Source organism: Hyperolius riggenbachi, chromosome 12 (genome assembly GCF_040937935.1).
Source record: "Hyperolius riggenbachi isolate aHypRig1 chromosome 12, aHypRig1.pri, whole genome shotgun sequence".
In the NCBI taxonomy this organism is placed as follows: Eukaryota; Metazoa; Chordata; class Amphibia; order Anura; family Hyperoliidae; genus Hyperolius; species Hyperolius riggenbachi.
Genome location: NC_090657.1, coordinates 70115914 through 70137814, shown reverse-complemented (window position 1 = coordinate 70137814; position 21901 = coordinate 70115914). Strand labels below are relative to the sequence as shown.

Here is a 21901-nt window from a genome sequence, read left to right as displayed (position 1 = left end):
AAGTCACTCTTCTGTGGAGTCTTTTTAAGCCCAAGCCTGCCACCTCCTGGCTCAGATTTCCTGCTTTGCATACTGAGAGCTGTGGTAACATGGGAGGGGCTGCTGCTGCTGAGAGAGAATCTCTGAAACAGACAAGTGTGGCTGCAATATGATCTGTGTGCTCTGTGTGCACTCTGTCTGCATAGATACTGATGATGACTGCAGTTTCATTCCTATGAGAGACACTTCCTACAGGCAGCTGCACATCATACCAAAATGAAAGCACACAGATGAAAGGCTGCAGCAGCCTTTCTCATATAGCCTAAATAGCAGCCTAGTCCCATATAGCCTAGACAGCACATCTAGATCAACTTATAACCCGGAAGCAGAAGGGATATGAGCCGGCGGCCATATTTGATTTTTCCTGGAGCAATAATGGATAAAAAACACTAAAAAGGGCACACCAGAGCGGCGAAATTATCAGGTAGAGCATTTATTCTTTACAAGCTATCGACTGATATGTTTATTTTGTGTGAAACGTTCATCTCTGGTTCCCTTTAAGGTTAGGGGTCAGGAAGGAGATTTTGGTTAGGAAGATGGGGAGGTTAAGGTTAGCAGTCAGAAAGGGAGATTAAGGATAGAGGTCAGTAAGGCCCCTTCCCCAAGTAAGCAAATCACACATGGCACTTGTATTGCTATGTGGTTTTTGACAATTTGGCTCTGATATCCATTCATTATAATTTATGGGAATTGTAATGCAATTCAGGAATTCATCGGCAACCATGCATTCCACGGTGAATAGCAATGCATAGATGGGGACAGTCAGACTGTTCAGTATATGATCATCTGATATCCCTGCGGATTGTAAGACATGGCTAAACACGTGAGTGTGGGGAAGACGCCTTTAAAAGGAGTCGTGGCTTGAGCAGGTGAAGTGGAGGGTGATACAGTGCGGTAGCTGCATGAGGGTTTTTAGGCTGCAATTTGTATGCAGCTTGGAAATAGGCCAATTAAATGCACGTTCAGATAAATTTTATTTGGGTCATTTTCAAACTGCATAAAGTCTGCATCAATTTTATATGCAAGCAGGAACTTATTAAAGCGAACCAGGAGGCCGCAATAGCAGCATAGGGGGCGATATACAGGCTGGGAACGCGAACAATCACTCGCGTTCCCATGCCTGTCGGCCGGTGACGGCGAAACCGGAAGTCGTCGCCGGCGGGTCCTGGGACATCGGAGCGGAGCTGCGAGGGCACCGATCGTCTGCTGGGGGCTGAGGGAAGCCCCAGGTGAGTTCATCTCATTTTTTTTAGGTGACTTAAGGTTTGCTTTAACATCTATCTGATTATCACTGTTGTAATGTACGGTGCAAGAAATAAAGGTGCCAAATTGGAATCTTTCATCTCAGTATTAGTAAAGGGTATTATTCATCAGTTACTTAGCTGGAATGGAAGCCCAGGGCCAAAGTTGTTGGTTCCTTGGGCGGTGCCTCCATTATTGCCAACTTCCTTTCTCTGCTGTTTTGTGCTGATGAGTTCATTTCAATTTACTGATGTACGTATTATAACTTGCAGTGATATAAGTCTGTAGTGGTTATATTTACCTGTTGTACTATGGTATGCTGTGTTTGATTTACATGTATTTTATACATTTGTACCATTTGTCTGAGGCAATGTTGGCAAACAGTTTACCTTCTCAGTGACTTTTTAATAAACGTGAGTAAACAGAAATAAAGGCACGTGGAAAATAGGGCTCAGGGGATTGCCGCTATTAGAATGTCTCTACAATTAGCAAAATCCTACTGCTGGATTCTGATAGTAAAATATTGGTAATGTTAACAGGTATTTTACCATGGCTAAACTTAACCCTACTCTTACACAAAAGCCTCCCTATACCAATGCCTAACCCTAACATCCCCCCAGGGTGGTGCCTAACCTTAAAGAGAACCCAAGATGTTTTTTTGGGGGGGGGGCAGCGAGGACACCGAGGCATGTTCTCTGCTTCATGACATGCCTCTGTGTCCCCACACCACTGCTCTCTGCCCCCCTCCCCCCAGCCACACTATAGCCCCCCGAGATTAGCGACAATATTTGTTGCAAGCTCAAAGGTAAACATGTGGGAGAGGGATTCCATGTTCAAAACACCCGCTATGGGCATTCCTGCAGGGTTTTCGTAGCTGCCATTGGGCAGCACTCTCTCCCTGGTCGTGTCCTCTGCCCCCGCCTCCCTGCACGCTGTGAATGAGAGAGTGAATCTCTCATTCCAGTGTCGTAATCCAGAGGTCACGAAAGTGGGCCAATGCAGCCCACAGGAGCGGCGGGGAGCAGCGGTTTTGGAAGCCACCTGATCCACTCAGCCACCCGGATCAGGTAGCCTAGTTTTTGTTTTGTTTTTCATTTCATGAGCCCACCTCTGGCTCTCTTTAACCACTTCGCATCCAGACCTTGTTTCCCACTTATGGACCAGAGCAGTTTTGACAGGTTAGCTATGTCCTTATTTAATCAGAAATAACTTTATCCCTACTTATAACACAGAAATAAAATATACATATATTTTTTTCAAGACAAACTAGGCTTTCATTGTATGCCATTTTTTCCCTCAAACAATTTTGTTTTCTATGAAGTTTAATGGGAAAACAAGGAAAAAATACAAATTTTGTTTGGCTATTCTTACCGCTTACTCACAAAAATTAGATTATGTTCCTGTCACAAATTATGGTGAAGATATTGGATTCTGAAATAATTCAACAGAGTATATTTTTCATTATGAACTAAACCTAAGCCTCCCCCAGGGGTGCCTAACCCCAGTGGTGCCTGACCCCAACCCCCCACCCCCTGTGGCGCCTAACCACCTTCCGCCTCCTAACCCCCTCCCCCTTTTAATCCCTCCCCCCACCCCTGCGCCACTATATGCAGCAAAGAAGGGAGCCCGGAGGCACCTGATAACCAACTAGCAGAGCAAATTTTGGCACCTGGAGGCGCACGATAGAATCATGGGTGGCCGGGGGTTGCGGAAATGCAAATTGCAGCATTGCATAGCAGGCGCTTCAATAAGTGCTCCTGCAGCCTTTTTTCCTGATTCGGCCTTACCCACCTAGCAGTACAATGCCTGGCCATAAATAAAGAAATATGCACACGTGCTTGAACTTTTACAGTATTCATTTCAATGAAGCTTGTTGCATCTGCTGCTGTGTGTAACGCACGGGAGTCTGCAGTTTAGTAAAAAGTGCAGTGCACCAACACCTTTTGGCATCTGCAATCCACAGTTAATTTAATGTAAGCTTTCTCGTCCGTATTCTGTACACAAGAACAATTCTCAGGAACTTTTCTCAGCAAAAATAGAGCACGTGAGCTGGCTGAGCATGAGGGAGCTTTTGTGGTTCATAAAAGGGAAAAGAAAATACAGTTTTGTAAATACTTCTGTTTAAAAATGAGAAGCTGACTTTTCCAATTTCTGTTTTGTGTGTTGCTTATTTAGTGACTAAATAACTATGACCTTTAAAAAAAAAATCCTCATGAGTTAATCTCACTATATAATACCTTTTTTACCACCTGGCAAGCAAAAACATACTAAAAATATGGTAAGTGTTATCAAAGTAATGGCGATCAAGAAGAGCTTATTTTTAGTATTTATTTGGTAATGTTTGTCTGTTATGTGATAACGAGTTAAGCAGCTCTCTTTGGCCACAGTTTTGGTGAGGAGGGAGATAAAGGGTAGGGGTCAGAAAGGGAGGTTAGGGGTAAATAAAGATAGTGGTCAGAAAGGAGGTTTTGGTCAGTAACTAAGGTTAGAGGTCAGGAAGTGAGTTTGAGGTTAGGGGCAGGGCCGGTCCCAGACTTTGTGATGGCTGAGGTAAACTTGTGAGAATGCGCCTCGCCAACCAACACCCCCCCACCCCCACCCCCGATTTGGAATGATCGCATAGCACCTGAGAGACATGACATGCTGCAGCTCAACGTAATAACACACTGGCTGGCAAGCTAGCTGCTCAGTCGGCTGTCCTCCATTCCTCCCCATTCAGGACAGCAGTGTCACTTCCTCCCTTCTGCTGTAGAAGTCAAAAGAAACACTGCTGCTTTTCTGCCTCCCCCCTCCTCCCTCGCTGTCAGACTTCTCACACAGCACAACAAGCTTCTTTTCCCCAATGATCACCTCTTCACCTTGCTCGACTCTCGCTTTTCATCCTACTCCGACTGCATGCTCTAAGTGTAAACACACAGTACAAACTTGTTGCCCCTGTAATCTCTACGCCTGGTGCAAATGTTTCACATTGCTTCATGAGAGATCCGGCCCTGGTTAGGGGTCAGGAAAGGGAGGTTAGGTTTTAGGAAGGCAGCTTTGGTGAGAGAGGGAGAGAAGGGTAAGGTTAGATTGTAAAGAAAAAGGTTTTGGCTAGAAAGGAGGGGAGGTGGGGTAGTTTATGGGACAGAAAAGGGAGGTTTAGGTTAGGGGTGACACTAAGGTGTGGTTAGATAGTTGTTTTTTTATAGATTTCATGCTGAGGCACTTCTTCTGAGCAACACAGCAGATATTTGAAAGATGCTAATTAAATCTGCACACTACAAACAAGGGTACAGGCTGAAAACAAGTCTATATCATCACTGATTATGCGTGCGTGCGTGTGTGTGTGTGTGTACGTAGCTTAACCATTTAACGGCATCCTATCGTATTAAAACGTCATGCTTACCGCTATTAACGGCAACATGACGTTTTAATACGCCGCGCATTCCCGCCGCTGCTACTGCCGTGTGCGCGCCGCTACCGAACCTGTTTCCGTCGGGATCCTGTGCTGGGTGATTGGGGAAGAAGACCGAACGGTCCTCTACCCAACCGCAGTGCCTGGAGTGAATGGACGTGACCGCGAACAGCGGCTACGTCCATTCACAAAAACAGGAAATGTAACAATTAAATAAAGTGTAGTAAAAAAAAAAAAAAGGTGAACACTTCCTATAACGTGTTCAAGTATATTACACCTACAAAATACATACATTTTCAAGTATATACACATCATTAATAAAATTACACTTCCAACCCTCCCCCCCCCCCCTTCCCCCCAAAAAACACTTGTAAAAAAAAAATTAGCTTAAAAAAATAAATAGTTGCCTTAGGGACTCAGCTTTTTTATTCTATATTTTATGGGGGGAAATTAATTTTACTTTATTACATAGGGGCTTGTAATTATGGCCAGAAAAAAAAAACAGAACAGAAAAATAACACTTATATTTCAATATAATATACTGTCGCCATACATTGTGATAGGGACATAATTTAAACGGTTTAATGTTTAATTTTAAAACTATAATGGCTGAAATCTGAGAAATAATGATTTTTTTCTTTTTTTCTCATTAAAATGCATTTAGAATAAAAAAAATTCTTAGCAAAATGTACTATCACCAGAAAGCCTAATTGGTGGAGGAAAAAAAACAGGTATAGATCATTTTATTGTGATAAGTAGTAATAAAGTTATTAGGGAATGAAAGGGAGGAGCACTGACAACTGAAAATTGCTCTGGTCCGTTAGGATAAAAACCCTTGGGGGTGAACTGGTTAAAGGGACTCCGAGCTCTACTTAAAAAGTAAAATAGTACTCACCGGGGGCTTTCTTTAGTCCAGCGCTGGTCGGGAGGTCCCACGACGGCGTCCTGGCTCCTCTCCTAGGCTTCGCGCATGCGCCGTACTGCCACGCCGGCCGCCGTGATGGCGTGAGGCGGCCGGCGTGTGACGTCAGCCGCATCATACGTGGAAGAAGGAGCCCGACACTCAGCCAAGTGTCGCCCGGGCTGCCGCCGTCCAGCCATTCCGGAGCGGGGCCTAGGAGAGGAGCCAGGACGCCGTCGTGGGACCTCCCGACCAGCGCTGGACTAAAGAAAGCCCCCGGTGAGTACTATTTTACTTTTTAGGTAGAGCTCGGAGTCCCTTTAAGGTGCGTACACACATCCAACTTTAGGCCTGATTGCACTTCAAGTCGTTCAAACGACCAGTTTAAATGACAAACAACAAATCGTTCAAATGTCATGTACACACTGACCAACAAAGCAGCTGATCTCCTAATTTACACGTCGTTTAACCAACTTGATAATGGACAATGGACTGGATAGAACAATGGACTAGATTGAGCAACTGATCAAACAGCTGTATGTTTGAAGACAAGAGCTCGTTTGTACACACGTACGGACTGAAAGACACTTGAACAACAGTTGGTCCAACGGATCCGCTAAGCGGATTGGACAAAGCGGCTATTATCAGCCGCTCGACAACGCGTTCAAACGACAAGTTGGACGTGTGTACATACCTTTACAGTGCATACTTTTTATTTAATGCGTAGTGGGGTAGTGGATAACCCCCAGGGTGGGATCAGGCCACCTTAGTATACTCTGCTGCTCCCTAATGTAAGCCACTGAAAAAATAAAACAAAGAGGAAGGGGTGCTCAGAGATTCTATTCAAACTAGTGGGTCTTCAGTCAGATCTCACCTGGATCAAAAGCGGCTAGCACAGCGTACTTAGCCAAGGTACGCCTCTGTCCCACTTACAGCTGGGGACCGGGCTCTTCACGACCGCCTGCCGGATGTGACATCAGCGCACCCAGGATCCTCGTTGTGATGGGATACACAGACACCAGGAAATATGCTCTACTGGGGCTAATCGGGCGCAGTGAGCAGCGCCTGGATTGTCGTATAATGTTAGTTGCAAGCAGAGCTAATCGGGGCAATAATAAATTAATAAAATTGGCAGTAAAAAAAAGTAGGAATTTTTTTAAAAATGACCACGCGTTACGCGGAGGACCTCCCTCCACTTTTTCAAGTCAATAATCTACATTTACAATGGTATAGAAACATTTTATTCAGTCCACACGCATACAAAGTGAGAAACTGTCCAATCAACATTGCATGGGAGGGGGAGGAAAGGGACCGTATCACTCCTATTAGCTGGGAATTAAAGCATTACCTCTAATATAAGGGCAATTTAGAAAGACTGCAAAATATAATAGGACATTAAAACTAGGACATTAAAACTGAGGAATAAAAAACCCCAATAGATAGAGTAAAATTTGTCAAGTTGTCCTAACCATCTACATATAAGCCCACACACATGTATAGACCAAATAAAGCATGTGTGCGCTCTGATATACATGCGATGCTGATCGTCCATCCAAACGAATACAATACAATTATTGCCATATATTCCAGTAACATTTAGTCATCAAAAATTAAAAAATTACTAAATATAAAAAAAAGAGGGGGAAAAAAGGGGGGGGGGAGGAGGGAGGAGGGAAACGATATGGGTTGTAGGAGGAGGGGAGGAGAGGGGGGGAGGCGCAAGTGTGAAGGAGGGACACATTGTATTATAGGGCCTGAATCACATGTATAATAGGTTGTAAGTGGGTCATTTCTTCTAAACATTTATTGGGGCCACCTGGTTCAAGGGTACCCGATTTTAGAACCCAGAAAGACTCGCGTCTACAAAGGACGCGGTACCTCCCATATTTGTTAGGGTGATCTACCTGTTCTATAAAGGTTGCCTTTAAGCCCCCAAAATCCCTACCATGTATCGAATGGAAATGGCTGGATACCCCATGCTTCATTTCGCCCTTAGCTGTATTGGACCTATGCTATATTGAGTCTGGTTTGGAACTTTTGGGTAGTGTGGCCCACATATGCAAGATTGCATGGACAAGTGAGCAGATAAACTACGTATGTACTTTGGCATGTTACATAACTCTTTATTCAATATTCCGCAGAGGAGTTTGTCTGGAATGTAAATGCACCGTTGTTTATTGTTTTGCAACAAAGACATCGTTTTGACTTGCAGGAATAACATCCTGTTCGGATATGATTTTTATTCTGTATTTGAGTGTCGCCTAGTGTTTTCTACAAAGATAATCTACTCGGTGCTATATGGCCTCTGATGGTCTTTCCCCTTCTGAAAACCACACGGGGTTTTGGTGGTAGGGCTTGTTTCAATATAGGATCACTTAATAGGACTGGCAATCTTTTTCCACTCACTGGCTTGTCCAGAAAAGTTAAAGACACTGCACAAAGTTGGCCTTTATGGAACAGTGGCAAGAAGAAAGCCATTGTTATCAGAAAAGCATAATAACTCCCATTTGCAGTTTGCCACAAGCCATGTGGGGGACACAGAAAACATGTGGAAGAAGGTGCTCTGGTCAGATGAGACCAAAATGGAACTTTTTGGCCAAAATGCACAACGCTTTGTTTGGCTGAAAACTAACTCTACACATCACTCTGAACACACCATCCCCACTGTCAAATATGGTGGTGGCAGCATCATCCTCTGGGGGTGCTTCTCTTCAGCAGGGACAGGGAAGCTGCTCAGAGTTGATGGGAAGATGGATGGAGCCAAATACAGGGCAAACTTGGAAGAAAACCTCTTGGAGTCTGCAAAAGACTTGAGGCTGGGGCGGAGGTTCACCTTCCAGCAGGACAACGACCCTAAACATAAAGCCAGGGCAACAATGGAATGGTTTAAAACAAAATATATCCATGTGTTAGAATGGCCCAGTCAAAGTCCAGATCTAAATCCAATCGAGAATCTGTGGCAAGATCTGAAAACTGCTGTTCACAAACGCTGTCCATCTAATCTGACTGAGCTGGAGCTGTTTTGCAAAGAAGAATGGGCAACGTTTTCAGTCTCTAGATGTGCAAAGCTGGTAGAGACATAACCTAAAAGACTGGCAGCTGTAATTCCAGCAAAAGGTGGTTCTACAAAGTATTGACTCAGGGGGCTGAATAATAACGCACACCCCACTTTGCAGTTATTGATTTGTAAAAAATGTTTGGAATCATGTATGATTTTCGTTCCACTTCTCACGTGTACACAACTTTTTATTGGTCTTTCACGTGGAATTCCAATAAAATTGATTCATGTTTGTGGCAGTAATGTGACAAAATGTGGAAAACTTCAAGGGGGCCAAATTTTTATTGACTATATGTTATTGGAATATATGGCAATAATTGTATTGTATTCGTTTGGATGGACGATCAGCATCGCATGTATACCAGAGCGCACTCATGTTTTATTTGGTCTATACATGTGTGTGGGCTTATATGTAGATAGTTAGGACAAATTGACAAATTTTATATTATCTATTGGGGGTGTTTATTCCTCAGTTTTAATGTCCTAGTTCAAATGTCCTATTATATTTTGCAGTCTTTCTAAATTGCCCTTATATTAGAGGTAATGTATTAATTCCCAGCTAATAGGAGTAAAGGTGGCCACTAACGGTCCAATTTCTAGCGAAAAATCGTTTGAGAGATCAGAAATTCTGATCGGATTGGTTGTAAATAATCTCCATTGGTGGACACAATCGATTATGAGTGAAAAAAATGTCGTCCGAATGAATTTTCATCAAACCAAAATTTGGATTTTCTTGTTGATTGTGCTAGATAGGAAGCAAAGATTGGTTTGTTGATGGTGTAGTGAACGATGTATTACAATATTTCACTTCCGATCAGAATTTCTGATCGCTCGAACAATTTTTCGATAGAAATTGGACAGTTAGTGGCCAGCTTAATACGGTCCCTTTCCTCCCCCTCCCATGCAATGTTGATTGGACAGTTTCTCACTTTGTGTGCATGTGGACTGCATAAAATGTTTCTATACCATTGTAAATGTAGATTATTGACTTGAAAAAGCGGAGGGAGGTCCTTCGCGTAACGTGTGGTCATTTTTAATTAATTCCTACTTTTTTACTGCCAATTTTATTAATTTATTACTGCCCCGATTAGCTCTGTTTGCAACTAACATTATACGACAATCCAGGCGCTGCTCACTGCGCCCGATTGGCCCCATTTCCTGGTGGTTGTGTATCCCGTCACAACGAGGATCCTGGGTGCTCTGATGTCACATCCGGCCGGCGTTCGTGGAGAGCCCGGTCCCCGGCTGTAAGTGGGACAGAAGCGTATCATGGCTAAGTACGCTGTGCTAGCTGCTTTTGATCCAGGTGAGATCTGACTGTTGGGAAGACCCATTAGTTTGAATGGCATCTCTGAGCGCCCCTTCCTCTTTGTTTTTCTTTTTATTTAGATTTAGGATTGCAAAAATAAATAACTCCACACGATGGCAACCAGACCAGTTGACATTACTTTGATAGTTGTACTTCAACTTTTTTTTTTTTTTTTAGCTACTAATGGAATTTTTTTAAACCAGTCTTCAGGCCTGCACACCTCTGCCAGACTGTACAGCTAGATAAGTATCATAACTATTTTACTGTTACCTTTTCTATTACACTTGCAGCTTACCTTAAACCTTATCACCTGCCTCTTTCTTGTATTCTGATGATTCAAAGTGACTGTGCAATGAGCAGACGGGGGACTCCGGAAGCTGGAAAACACATTATAACTTGCCTGGTTATAATGTGTGGCATGGGTGTGTGAATCATAATAGAAGCAGAACAGACACACCGTTGCAGGTTAAAATTGCTTTCACAAGTATTTTGTAGCCGAAGGCTGGTTTCACACTGCAAACTGGCGTTGTGAAGCGGTGCATCATGCCCAGTGCACCGCATTGCCAAAAACAGGCCTTCAGGGAATACCGCATTAGTACACGGTATTCCCTGTCTGGCATTCGGCCAAGCAGGAAGTAATGCGCACTTGAGGTCACTTCCTGCTTCGGTTATGCAGAAGTGCATGGAAGCGTATTGTAAAAATACGCGTCCGCGCAAGAGCATCCTAGCGTCGTTGCACCGCCGCCACCAACATTTTTAAAAACCTTGCGTTGCCCTAGACTAACATGACTTCCGGTCCGACGGACAGATACGCTTGGTAACGTAGTTATGGATCCGTGTCAGATCGAGCACGTCCGGCCACCACTATGCAGGTAATGTAAACTTCCCCATAGACTTTCATTATCTAGCGTGAGCCGTGTGGTAAATTGCTGCAACGTTCCAGTGTGAAATGCCCCTAAAGCTTTGTACTCAGCAGAGATCGGGACCGATCCCTCATGTGACAGTGTGGGGGCTGTACAGATACAATGCTAGCTTCCAGGGTAGCGACGTATTCTGTTGCAATACAGGGGGAGGAGCTGATGAAGCAGCACACAGGTAGCGTCACAGATGGGGCGGGTGAGTGCAGAGAGGAAAGCTCTAAAATAAGTACACACGTATAAATGCAGAGTGTGGCCCAAGTTCTCTGCTTCCCCCTGGATATAGCAGAAATGTTTCTGCCTTGTTTACACAGTTTATAGACATCCAGCTTGGTCTGATAGTTCTGCCCAGCAAAGACAGTCTTATCCATTAGCAGCTAAATGAAGTGTAAAGTCTCATACACATGCCTGACTAAAGTGGGCTGAGGCAGGCGTAGAGGCTCGCACCCCGACCTGCAAGCGATCCGCAAATCAACTCACCCCCAGTGACGGCCAATCCCATTGTTCATGCCTCCCCTTCGTTAGCAGTGTGACGTCACACATACCCTGGTTCATTAATCCCCCGCCTCCCCGCTCATAGCAACACAGCGCGTCATCCGCTACACAGCTGACATGTGTCTGTACAGCCTGACCCAGCAATGTCGCCAAAGGGGATCGGGTCCTAACGGGTGACATTCATCAAAGGTGTGTACGCACTTTACACCATGAGTTTTAACCCTTGACAAACAGTCAGATGGTTCTAGCTGTTAATTTTATGTTGTATTTAACCTCCCTGGTAACAAGCCGAGCTATGTTTGGGATAGCTCAGTGCAGAGTATAGCGCGCAGCTGTGTTTTTACTCATCTCCCGGGGGAGCCAGACGTCGGTAGCATTTCTCCTTCCTGTCCTCCGAGGCTCTGAATCACTCTGGTGACTCAGTGATCTCGCTACAGAGTTACAGCGCCACCCAGAGGACGGAGGGAAAATTGCAGCGCTGGAGCCCAGAGAGGTGAGTGAGTGCCTGCAGCGGCTGCAGCAGAGACTCTGGCGGCATAATTTTTTTCTGATTTTTGAAAAGACCCTAAAATCCAGAAATAATCACGACGCCAGGGAGGTTGATGCTTTGGACTATAGAGGAAATTTGATGACAGTATCACTTTAAAGTACGCCTGAAGCGAGAGGTATATGGAGGCATATTTATTTCGTTTTTAACTATACCAATTGCCTGGCAGTACTGATAATCTGTTTGGCTGTAGTAGTGTCTGCATCGCACTCCTAAAACACGCATACTGCTAATTTTGTCAGATTTTGTCAAAAACATCTAATCTGCATGCTTATTCAGGGTCTATGGCTGAAAGAATTAGAGGCAGAGGATCAGCAGGATAACCAGGCAACTGCTACTTCTACAGCGCACATGCCAAAGTTCTCCAATAATGGTCATCAAATTGAATAGACAAAAAATGTAGAAAAAAAGAGCTGGCACTAGATGTTGATGGAAGGCTGACTGGCCACACACTGGATTGTGTACCAGCAATACCGTGCTCTCATAACGAAGGTCATGCACATATAGAAGAAGAGGGTTGAGGCACTGTGAATTGCAAATAGGTACCTTTTAATCAACAGCGTACAGACATCGGGTTATGCAGTGGGGGTGATGGAGGCCTGACAGCCGTTTCGCTTGACAATAAGCTTCCTCAGAGGCCAATAAAGTGGTAAACTTTATTGGCCTCTGAGGAAGCTTATTGTCAAGCGAAACGGCTGTCAGGCCTCCATCACCCCCACTGCATAACCTGATGTCTGTACACTGTTGATTAAAAGGTACCTATTTGCAATTCACAGTGCCTCAAATTTAATAGAACATTAAAAAAAACTGCCATGTGTGACACCATTTGGGGATAAAATCTTGTTTAGACAACTCTGTCTTAAAGAGGCATTGTAAGTGACCTATAATATAAATTACTCTGGATACCCACTTCAGGTGATACAGATATGGGTATAAATCAGGGAAAGGAAAGATTTAACATTGGTCAAACGCTGACTATATAATTTATGGATTAATATTGTGAAAAATAAGCAATTTTATTAATTGGGTTATTTTCACTACAGTTCCTCTTTAACTCTTCCGCCCAAGCATCTGATTAATACGTTCTTATATAACTAGGCCAGTGAACAGAGCTGCCATACACAGTGGACAAACTGGAACTAGTTTGGAGAATTTGAAAAATATTAATTTACTCACACTTACTTAGCTGCGTTTGGGTGAGCTCAAACGGTAATTTGTTTTAGCAACATAACATATCCTTTCGATTTTTTTTATGCTATTTTAGATATGCGCTATTTAATTTATGCAGAAGTGAAGGGGAATCGGGTAGAAAAAAAAATGCATGTTCCAAGGCTTGGCAACTAGTAAACAAGTATGTGAGTTCAGACTTGGCTACTTGCGTTCAGACTTTGCTGGCTACATTTATGACTGCTGTTCCAGATTGGACACTTTTGGTGTTTATTATATTCTGTATGTTTTTGATATGTAGGCTCTGCAAGGAAAGAACAATGTCAGCGACCTTCCTGGGATTCTAGAGAAGATGTTCAGTGTTATACCACCAGGAAACCCATATGAGGAACAGTATAACCGTCCGTGTCGGACGTGCGCCGTGGTGGGGAATTCTGGAAACCTCAAGGGGTCGCGAAATGGGAAGAAAATAGATTCCCATAAATTTATTATCAGGTAAGAGTGCTGTGCTGTTATTGGACTTCATGAGTAGCTAAACGTCATTTCATTCTGTCTAATAGGAGAACTTACAATGGACTGGGTTCTCTTGAGTAAGAATACTACTAAATATTTCATTAACAGCATCAATCAAACGTATTCAGCTACAAAAGTTTTTCACGTTTGAAGAAGTTTCTCTCTGGTCATCGGTCTATCTCTCGGGAGGCAGCAGCAGAGCGTGAACCGATCCGTTCTGTTGTGGGGGGAGCTGTCCTGGGGACTTATGGTAGGTACACACCATACAATTTTCTGTTAGATTTACATGCCAGATCTATTTTTTTCCAACATATCCGATCTGAATTTTGATCGATAAAAATGTTGGAAAAAATCGATCTGGCAGATAAATCTAACAGAAAATTGTATGGTATGTACCTAGCATTGGTCAGATAAATCACAAGAGAGATACCTTTCGGGATATTAAAGTCCTAATAAACCTATCATTTAACAAGGCCTATTCTTAAAGCAATTCTGTTGATTAGTGCAAATAAGTACTGTATAGCATTTGGAACAGAAGAACTTTCGAAGGTCAAAAATCCTTTGTGTAACTGCATTTTTCCATACAGGCTTAAAGCGGACCCGAGATGAAAAACTAAATATAACAAATAACTTGTCTATATATCTTATCTAAAGTTTAGATAGTTTACGCAGCAAATCTAGCTGCAAACAGCTTCAACAGTTTATGATTATTTATTCCTATGATACAATGAGGGCAGCCATGTTCTGTTTGTGATCATTACACACAGGCAAGCTGATCTGTATCTCCAGCCCTCAGCCTGTGAAAACTTCACTCCCCTCTCCTACTCCCTCCTCCCCTCTGCCTCTGAAATCTCTGGCTAGTAACTTCCTCCTCTTCCTGCCCAGACTGAGATCCCATAAACCCTGGCTACCAAGGCTTATTTCCCTATTAGCACATTTTGAGGTTTCACAATTCTTCACCGCTTGTTTCCTGTAAACTACAAAGTCCAGCCTCCTCACGTGAACACATTTTTAAATTGTTGTTTTTGGTTTTTTTTACTGTAATACAAATGAACCAAACAAAGAAACCTCCATGATGTATTTTGTTTTAGGACTAACAACTATAGTATTACTAACAAAAAGATATCCATAGTAGTAGCAAAATATTTTCTGTACCATGTTAGCTAAACAAATTATGTAGGTTGAAAAAACAAAATTTTGTAAAAGTAATACCTATTAATAGCTAACTGATAGAGTAAATTATGCAAGCTTTCTGGGATCTAGTCATCTTCTTCAGGCATATTTCCAGATGTTAGCTGAAGTAAAACACTGATGCAAAGCTCAATAAATAAAAATAATAAAATTTTATTGGGACCACAATCAAATCTTATTTCATTTATTGAGCTTTTGGCTTCTATTAATATATTTGTGTTAGTTTTACTGCAATGCAGACATGCTGGGAAACCTAATCTGGCATCTATCATCCTTCCTACTTTTGGGGTCACATGATCACACCTGATTGAATGACCACTCAACAGCTAAACCCACAGAGGACAGGACGTAAGATGTATTGCGGTGACAAACACATATGGCCCATGGAGCGGGTATTCTCTCAAGTGCTTTGCTTCTGTATAATATTTATATTGACTTATTAGGCTAATTGGTATATTTATATTGACTTATTAGGCTAATTGGTATATTTATATTGACTTATTAGGCTGATTGGTATATTTATATTGACTTATTAGGCTGATTGGTATGAGTATTTACTCTCTAAACACAGCTAATAACTGCAGTGATGCGGTCCCTGTAGGAGAATGGAGGGTCTTTCTTGTGTTCCCACTGAAATGATTCTTCCCTACAAGAGACCAGGCTATGAGAGGAAGACTTTCAGTGGGCACAGCATTTGGAACCTCCCTCTTGCTTTGTTTACCATGCAACTACAGTCTCCATGAGACTTAAAGGGATATAGTTACAAGTACCAGAACGAGATGGTGAGTTACTAGCCTGCTGTATGTCTCTATGGTGGAGGTGAGCACAAATAAATCAATGCAGCAGGGACATTCACATTTTATTTTGCAAAACAGTAAATTGTTTTAATTTCAAAAATACCTATTGCAGCTTTTCTTTAGGCCCCTTTTACACATTCAAGATATATCAGCGTTGCATTACCCTATTTTGCCACAAGGGGGGCGCAAAAGACTTTAAGTCCTATTTGCAGTCTGTTGCTGTGCGCCGAAATTATCCGAGCCGATGCAAAGCAACAACGTGTTACTGCAAATATTGCGCTTACAGCGGGATTATCCCCATAAAAGCAAATTTCAACAGCAACTGGTCTAAGTGTATTAAGTGTAAAAGACGCTCATCCTGCATTCAAACCCTTTTCTGCTGTTATGGTTTGGAGTTATCACATGCCTTAGGAGCACTGTCCCTTTAATTGCCATTGTCATCGGCTGGCAAAACATTTGCATGCTGGGGGGGTCTTTTTATCTATAATATATCCCTCCTCTTCCCTTTATTTCCCCCTCCTTCTAATGACATAAGACAGTGTACTTCCTAGTATAGACCTCAGTGGGAGTGTCTGAAGACTCTGGAAGGTGGGCGTGTAATGCATACACAATTAGCAAGAGGAGAATAAGGGCTGGTTCAGACGGGCGTTTTTGTGGCGTTTAACGCAGCGTTTCAGACGCAGCGTTTTTTGGGATCTACTGCCATCCCATGCAAGTGAATGGGAGCGTTTAGAGCTGGCTTTTGCAGGCTTTCATGAAAGCCTGGCAGTAGATCCCAGCGTTGCGTCTAGTCTCAAAAGCAACATGCTGCTTTCAGAGGCAGTAAACGCGAGGAAACAATAGCAGAGACCAGAACTGCTAGCCTTGAACGCTTTTCAAAAGCTTTCAAAAGCTAGCTTTTAAACGCTGGCGTTTAAACGCTGGCGTTTGAACGCAATGCCAAGCAAAAGCTCAGCAGACGCCCGTGTGAACCAGTCCTAAAAGAGTGAGGGAGGAAATGATGTCAAGATTAGCTTCATTCAAAGGTAACCAAGATGGAAACTGTCTAGAATAGGATTCTCTGCCTTTCCTTTATAAAATTCACAGGATGTGGACAGTGCAGTACATTTATAATGTAAGTAGAACTCTTTAACGCACAGTGCTTGGGGTAATGGTAGTCTATGGGTGACACGTGTAGTGTAAACGATGGAGCGCAGTGTGTCGCAGCATACACACAAATCCCAGGGAATCTGAGTGATGTACTTCCTGCAAATTGCGGTGGGAGACGGCACGGGCATCACATCCCGACCGCAACGCAAAAAATAGATGTAAAACCGGCCTAAAGTAGACTGTCATATTCATTTAATTTTAAACCATACCAGTTGCCTTGCTGTCCTGCTGATCCTCTGCCTCTAGAATCTGAACAAGCATGTAGGTCAGATGTTTCTGACAAAAATCTGACGAGGTTAGCTGCATGCTTGTTTCAGGTGTGTGATTCAGACACTACTGCAGCCAAAAAGATAAGCAACAGTGATGTGGCGAACATCTCTGGGGGGTTTACTACTTCCGGGTCGCTCTGACCCGGAGTAGTACACCTGCGCTGCCCGGCGGAGCGCGTCCTAGATCGCGCTCCTGTTGCCGGGCACTCTCTGCGCATGAGCGTGACGTCGTTCATGACGTCACGCACATGCGCAGAAAGTGCCCGGCAACAGGAGCGCGATCTAGGACGCGCTCTGCCGGGCAGTGCGGGCGTACTACTCCGGGTCAGAGCGACCCAGAAGTAGTAAACCCCCCAGGGATTCAGAGATGTTTGCCGGCGAATGGTTCGGGAACTGTTCGCCACATCTCTAATAAGCAAGACTGTCAGGCATCTTGTATTGTTTAAAAGGAAATAAATATGGCAGCCTTCATATACAGTACATCTCACTTCAGGTTCCCTTTAAGGGACATTTGCAATAATAAAAAACGTTTCTGAAACAGGAACAAATCCCAGAAGCGGTGCCTTTCTTGCTGTAAATTTGCAGTGTTTATGTCTCTAGCCTATAATGAAGGTATGAATCACCATGTTGATGTGTACAAAAACTGGAGGAAAAAATTCTATTGCCCAGAATAACCAAGCAGATCCTTCCCTGGCAAACTTGTTCTGAAAGAGAGATGTGATTGGCTGGCTTAGCCAAAGAAGGAGACTTGTTGGCTTAGGACAAGTAACGCCCGTAAGTGCCCTTTTCCAGCCTCGGCCATAATTATAGCCATTTACACAAATTCAAGTGATAATTATGGAAAGTGTTTTTATATCACAGCTGGGTGCGCCCTTCCTAAATCATCACCAGATGTCGGAGGGAAAATAGAACGGTCACAGACTGAAAAATAACACGATTAAATAATATGCAGTAATATTTATGACCGCTGTTAGAAAAAAAATGTTCTCATCTGCTGAAAATTAGCTTTGAACATGGAAAATTTTTGATTTTACAGGTGTTGTAAATGTCTCGCCACGTGAACTGCAACGTCTGCCCACAAAATCTCTGTCAAACATAACTTTACTTTGAAAAAGCTGCAAAATGTAAAAGTGAGGGTAAAATATGAATCCTTTACCAAAATAATGTTATCTACAGAGATAATAAGATGATAAAAATATCAAGTTAATGAAGATTTTATGCTAATTTTATGTAAATATATGCAGCTTGGAGTGGAATCAATCAAATGTGGCAGTTAATGATTTTTGTCCAATTCCAAGCTGCATAAAGAGGATTCTTCTTCTTTTGTATTCTTCTTCTTCCCCAAGTAGAGGGTTGTGAAGGCTACTACAACTTTAAGTTGGCAATACATTAGTTGATTGTTTGCGCAGGGCCCAATTTCCCCTAAACCCTCCCTGAGTAGTACCAGAGCAAGATGACTACAGGGATGTGACTATTTGTGTTCAATTAGAAAAAAAGTAAAACTTTGGCACTCACTAACACAGATGTATGTTAGTGGTTTACAAAACAAATCCCCCTGAAGAGTCAATGCCCTCCACACATGGGTCAGACGTGCTCCGAAGTGAAGTTAATGAAAGCGAGCATCAATTCTTCTATAAGGAAGCTAGACGGGCAACATCCGGGTATATACATGTGCTTTTATATGTAATCCACAGAAGTATCAGATATTCTTTACCAAAAGCTGTCATCACAAAGGGGCCTCTGTGGGCTATTGCCGGTATTGCAGATGACTTATCCAAGGGGTACAAGGTGTGGGTGCAGGGGCACCTTACATGATGGCTGTTTTGTGTAGGAAACGCTTGTTCACATGGAGTCCAGGCCTTTGTAAGAGCGACAACAGCTTTTGGCAAAGCACATCTGACATGTGCCTATAAGTACCAACAAGAAGTCAAACTGTTTGCTTAGGGACCATTATAAAGCTGTCTTTACTACTGGTCTCATTTTATACCCTGTAGATGGGTTAATCAGCCTTTCTCAACCTTTTAACCCTGGGGGAACACTTCAAATAATTTGGGGGATCTCAAGGAAACCCTGCACTGGCTGGGGGAGTGGGGTTTTATTTGCAGGATGCATGGTCTTTTAAAGTTAATGTAGGTGTGGTTATTTCATCCTTACAGTGTTTCCTTTGATACTAGCACATTTTAGTGTATCTTGCTATAGACCTCACACTTATAGTGCTCCCATATAACAGTACTCCTTAATACACTACTCCTTATAATGGTGCTGCTCGTTATACTGCCTCCCTATTCGATTTTTATTAATGAGCTCCTTCCTTATACAGTATCCCCTATTATACAGTGCTCTATTATACTCCACACCTAGCACATTCGGGGTGGACATACAATAAGTGAAGAAGACACAGAGGAGCCAAAGCTGTAGTTTTGAAACGTTCTCAGCCCGTGACTGCCTCATTGACTGTGGCAGTCATGGGAGGGGAAAATGCCAGGGAACCCCTGGAAAGACCTTCAGGAACCCTGGAATTACAGGCAACCCTTATTGAGATAGCCTGGGTTAATAAAGCAGTAAAACCTTCTTCGTTACAGAAAAGAGTCTAGCAAAAGGGAGCGAGCACAAAACAGCAAAGTCTGAGATCCACCAGGTCTACACTGATGAAAACTAGCAGTGTGAAGTCTCTTCTAACCATGAGAACCCGATTTACATTTCTTCCAGGATGAACAGGGCTCTCACCTCTGGTTTTGAAGCAGATGTGGGCTCCAGGACCACCCACCATTTCATGTACCCAGAAAGTGCCATGCACCTTTCACCTGGAGTCCACTTAGTCCTGGTGCCATTCAAGCTGCAAGACCTGAAGTGGATTACTAGTGCACTTTCTACAGGAGAAATCAAGTTGTAAGTATCCAATAATGAAATAATTCTGCACCTGCTGTATTACTGCAGAAGATGACTACCAGTAATTGTTTTATAGTATAGTTCAGCATTCTAGCTCATGAAAAGTCTCTTGTGATATTTGGTCTGACAATGTCTCTGTCAGTTTCTCATCCATAGTGCTAAAGGGGCATAACCCGAAGGATAGTGTATGAAACCATTATTTACTGTATATTCTGGCGTATAAGACTACTTTTTAACCCTTGAAAATCTTCTAAAAAGTCAGGGGTCGTCTTATACACCGGGTGTCATTGTTGCCAGGTGATACGCCCTATTCTGTTACCGCCTTTCAGATGTTGTTGCTGAGGACTCTAGTGAAGTGGTGCAGGCGCACCTGCGAGATCTGAGAGACAGAGAAGGAGGTAAATAGGATACAAGGGTGGGCCAGAAGGGTGAAAGAGGCGTGTTTTATTCTTCCATACTGCTCTGATAAACAGGTAGACAAGGAGAGCTGACCAATCCACTTAGGGACAGGGAGAAATGACCAATCCAACCAGTCAATCGCCTGTATACTGTTATATACTGGGTACCACATACAGTACAGCACCAGTATCTGTTCATACATAGCACCAGTATATGATTTTTATTTTATTTTTATATGGTGTGCGTTGGAAGAGGGGTAGTCTTATATGGTGAGTATATCTCAAACTCCATATTTTAACTGGAAAATTTGGGGGGTCGTCTTATACGCCGGAATATACAGTATTTATTGTCCCTCTATATAGCACTGATATCCTCTACAGCACTACATAGTGATATTACTGACTCATACTGTAGTCTAATGTCCCTACTACTACAGTATTATGTTCCTAATATAGTCTAAAGGTAGCCATACACTGGTCGATTTGCCATCAGATTCGACCAACTGACAGATCCCTATCTGATCGAATCTGATCAGAGAGGGATCGTATGGCTGCCTTTACTGCAAACAGATTGTGAACCGATTTCAGCCTGAAACCGATCACAATCTGTTGTGGTGGTGGTGGTGCTGCTGCCCCCCCCCGCCCGCATACATTACCTGCTCCGCCGGCGCGACTCCAGTCCCCAGGTCACCGCTGCTCCGTCTCCGCTCTGGTCTCCGGCCCCGGCATGCTTCACTTCTTCCTGCCCGGCAGGAAGTTTAAACAGTAGAGCGCCCTCTACTGTTTAAACTTCCTGCCGGGCAGGAGGAACTGAAGCATGTCGGAGACCAGCGCGGACACGGAGCAGCGGTGACCGGGGGTAGTCGTGCCGGCGGAGCAGGTAATGTATGCGGCTCTATTGCGTCGGTCGTCGGGTACTCGAACGCCACTAGCGACGCGCTCCCTACCCGCGGGCGATCGACGCTAATTTTCCGCACGGAGCGATCGACGGGATTGGACGAAAAGGATCGAAATTCGGCGTGTAGCGCGAACGATTGGCAGCAGATTCGATCCCAGTGATCGAATCTGCTGTCGAAACGGCGGCAAATCGGGCCAGTGTATGGCCAGCTTAAAGGTGGCCATACACTTATACATTTGCAGCAGATTCGACCATCAGATAGATTCCTGTCAGATGCCTGTCAAGTTGAGTCTGACAGGAATGTATCTGATGTGTGCCACATACAAGGAACAGATTTCCAATAGATTTCAGAATAAATGCATCATTGCACCATTCGATCCAATGCAACTCTATGGGACATCGTCTGCTGCCAGCTGCCGATCGACCAAGACTTTCCGCCTTGACGGATCAAGTAAATCAATCGAAATCGGTCGGAAATCAATCGATCGCTGATTGATCATGTTTCCTGCTGCATCGATTTCTAGCCAATTGGATCAGAGCGGTCGATCGGCCATCAATCGATGGCTGAAATCGACCAGTGTATGGGCCCCTTTAGGCCAATTTTCTGGGGGGGGAGGAGTGGAAAAGTACAGTTACCTTATCTGTATGTTTTTAAGATGTGGCAGGAATCCCCACACAAACCAAAGAGAACATTCAGATAGATATTGAACTGAAAAACAGTGAGCACT

General features: G+C 43.5%; 1 protein-coding gene and 1 long non-coding RNA gene across 13 annotated transcripts in view; one reads left to right on the top strand and one right to left on the bottom strand.

Moving 5' to 3' along the window:
• LOC137542039 (uncharacterized) overlaps positions 1–21901 on the bottom strand; it is a 713380-nt gene that overhangs the window by 668227 nt on the left and 23252 nt on the right. For 7 of the 8 annotated variants that reach the window (XR_011025333.1, XR_011025337.1, XR_011025331.1 and 4 more), the window contains exon 4: positions 10239–10320. The exons of the other annotated variant lie outside the window; for it this stretch is intronic. This is a non-coding gene — a long non-coding RNA (uncharacterized lncRNA). The remainder of the gene's footprint in view (positions 1–10238; positions 10321–21901) is intronic. 8 annotated transcript variants of the gene reach the window in all.
• The window catches only part of LOC137542037 (CMP-N-acetylneuraminate-beta-galactosamide-alpha-2,3-sialyltransferase 2-like), a 126296-nt gene that overhangs the window by 88104 nt on the left and 16291 nt on the right, over positions 1–21901 (top strand). For all 5 annotated transcript variants that reach the window (XM_068263641.1, XM_068263643.1, XM_068263640.1 and 2 more), the window contains 2 exons: positions 13371–13564; positions 19698–19877. In XM_068263641.1, coding sequence (XP_068119742.1) covers positions 13371–13564; positions 19698–19877 — 374 coding nt within the window. The remainder of the gene's footprint in view (positions 1–13370; positions 13565–19697; positions 19878–21901) is intronic.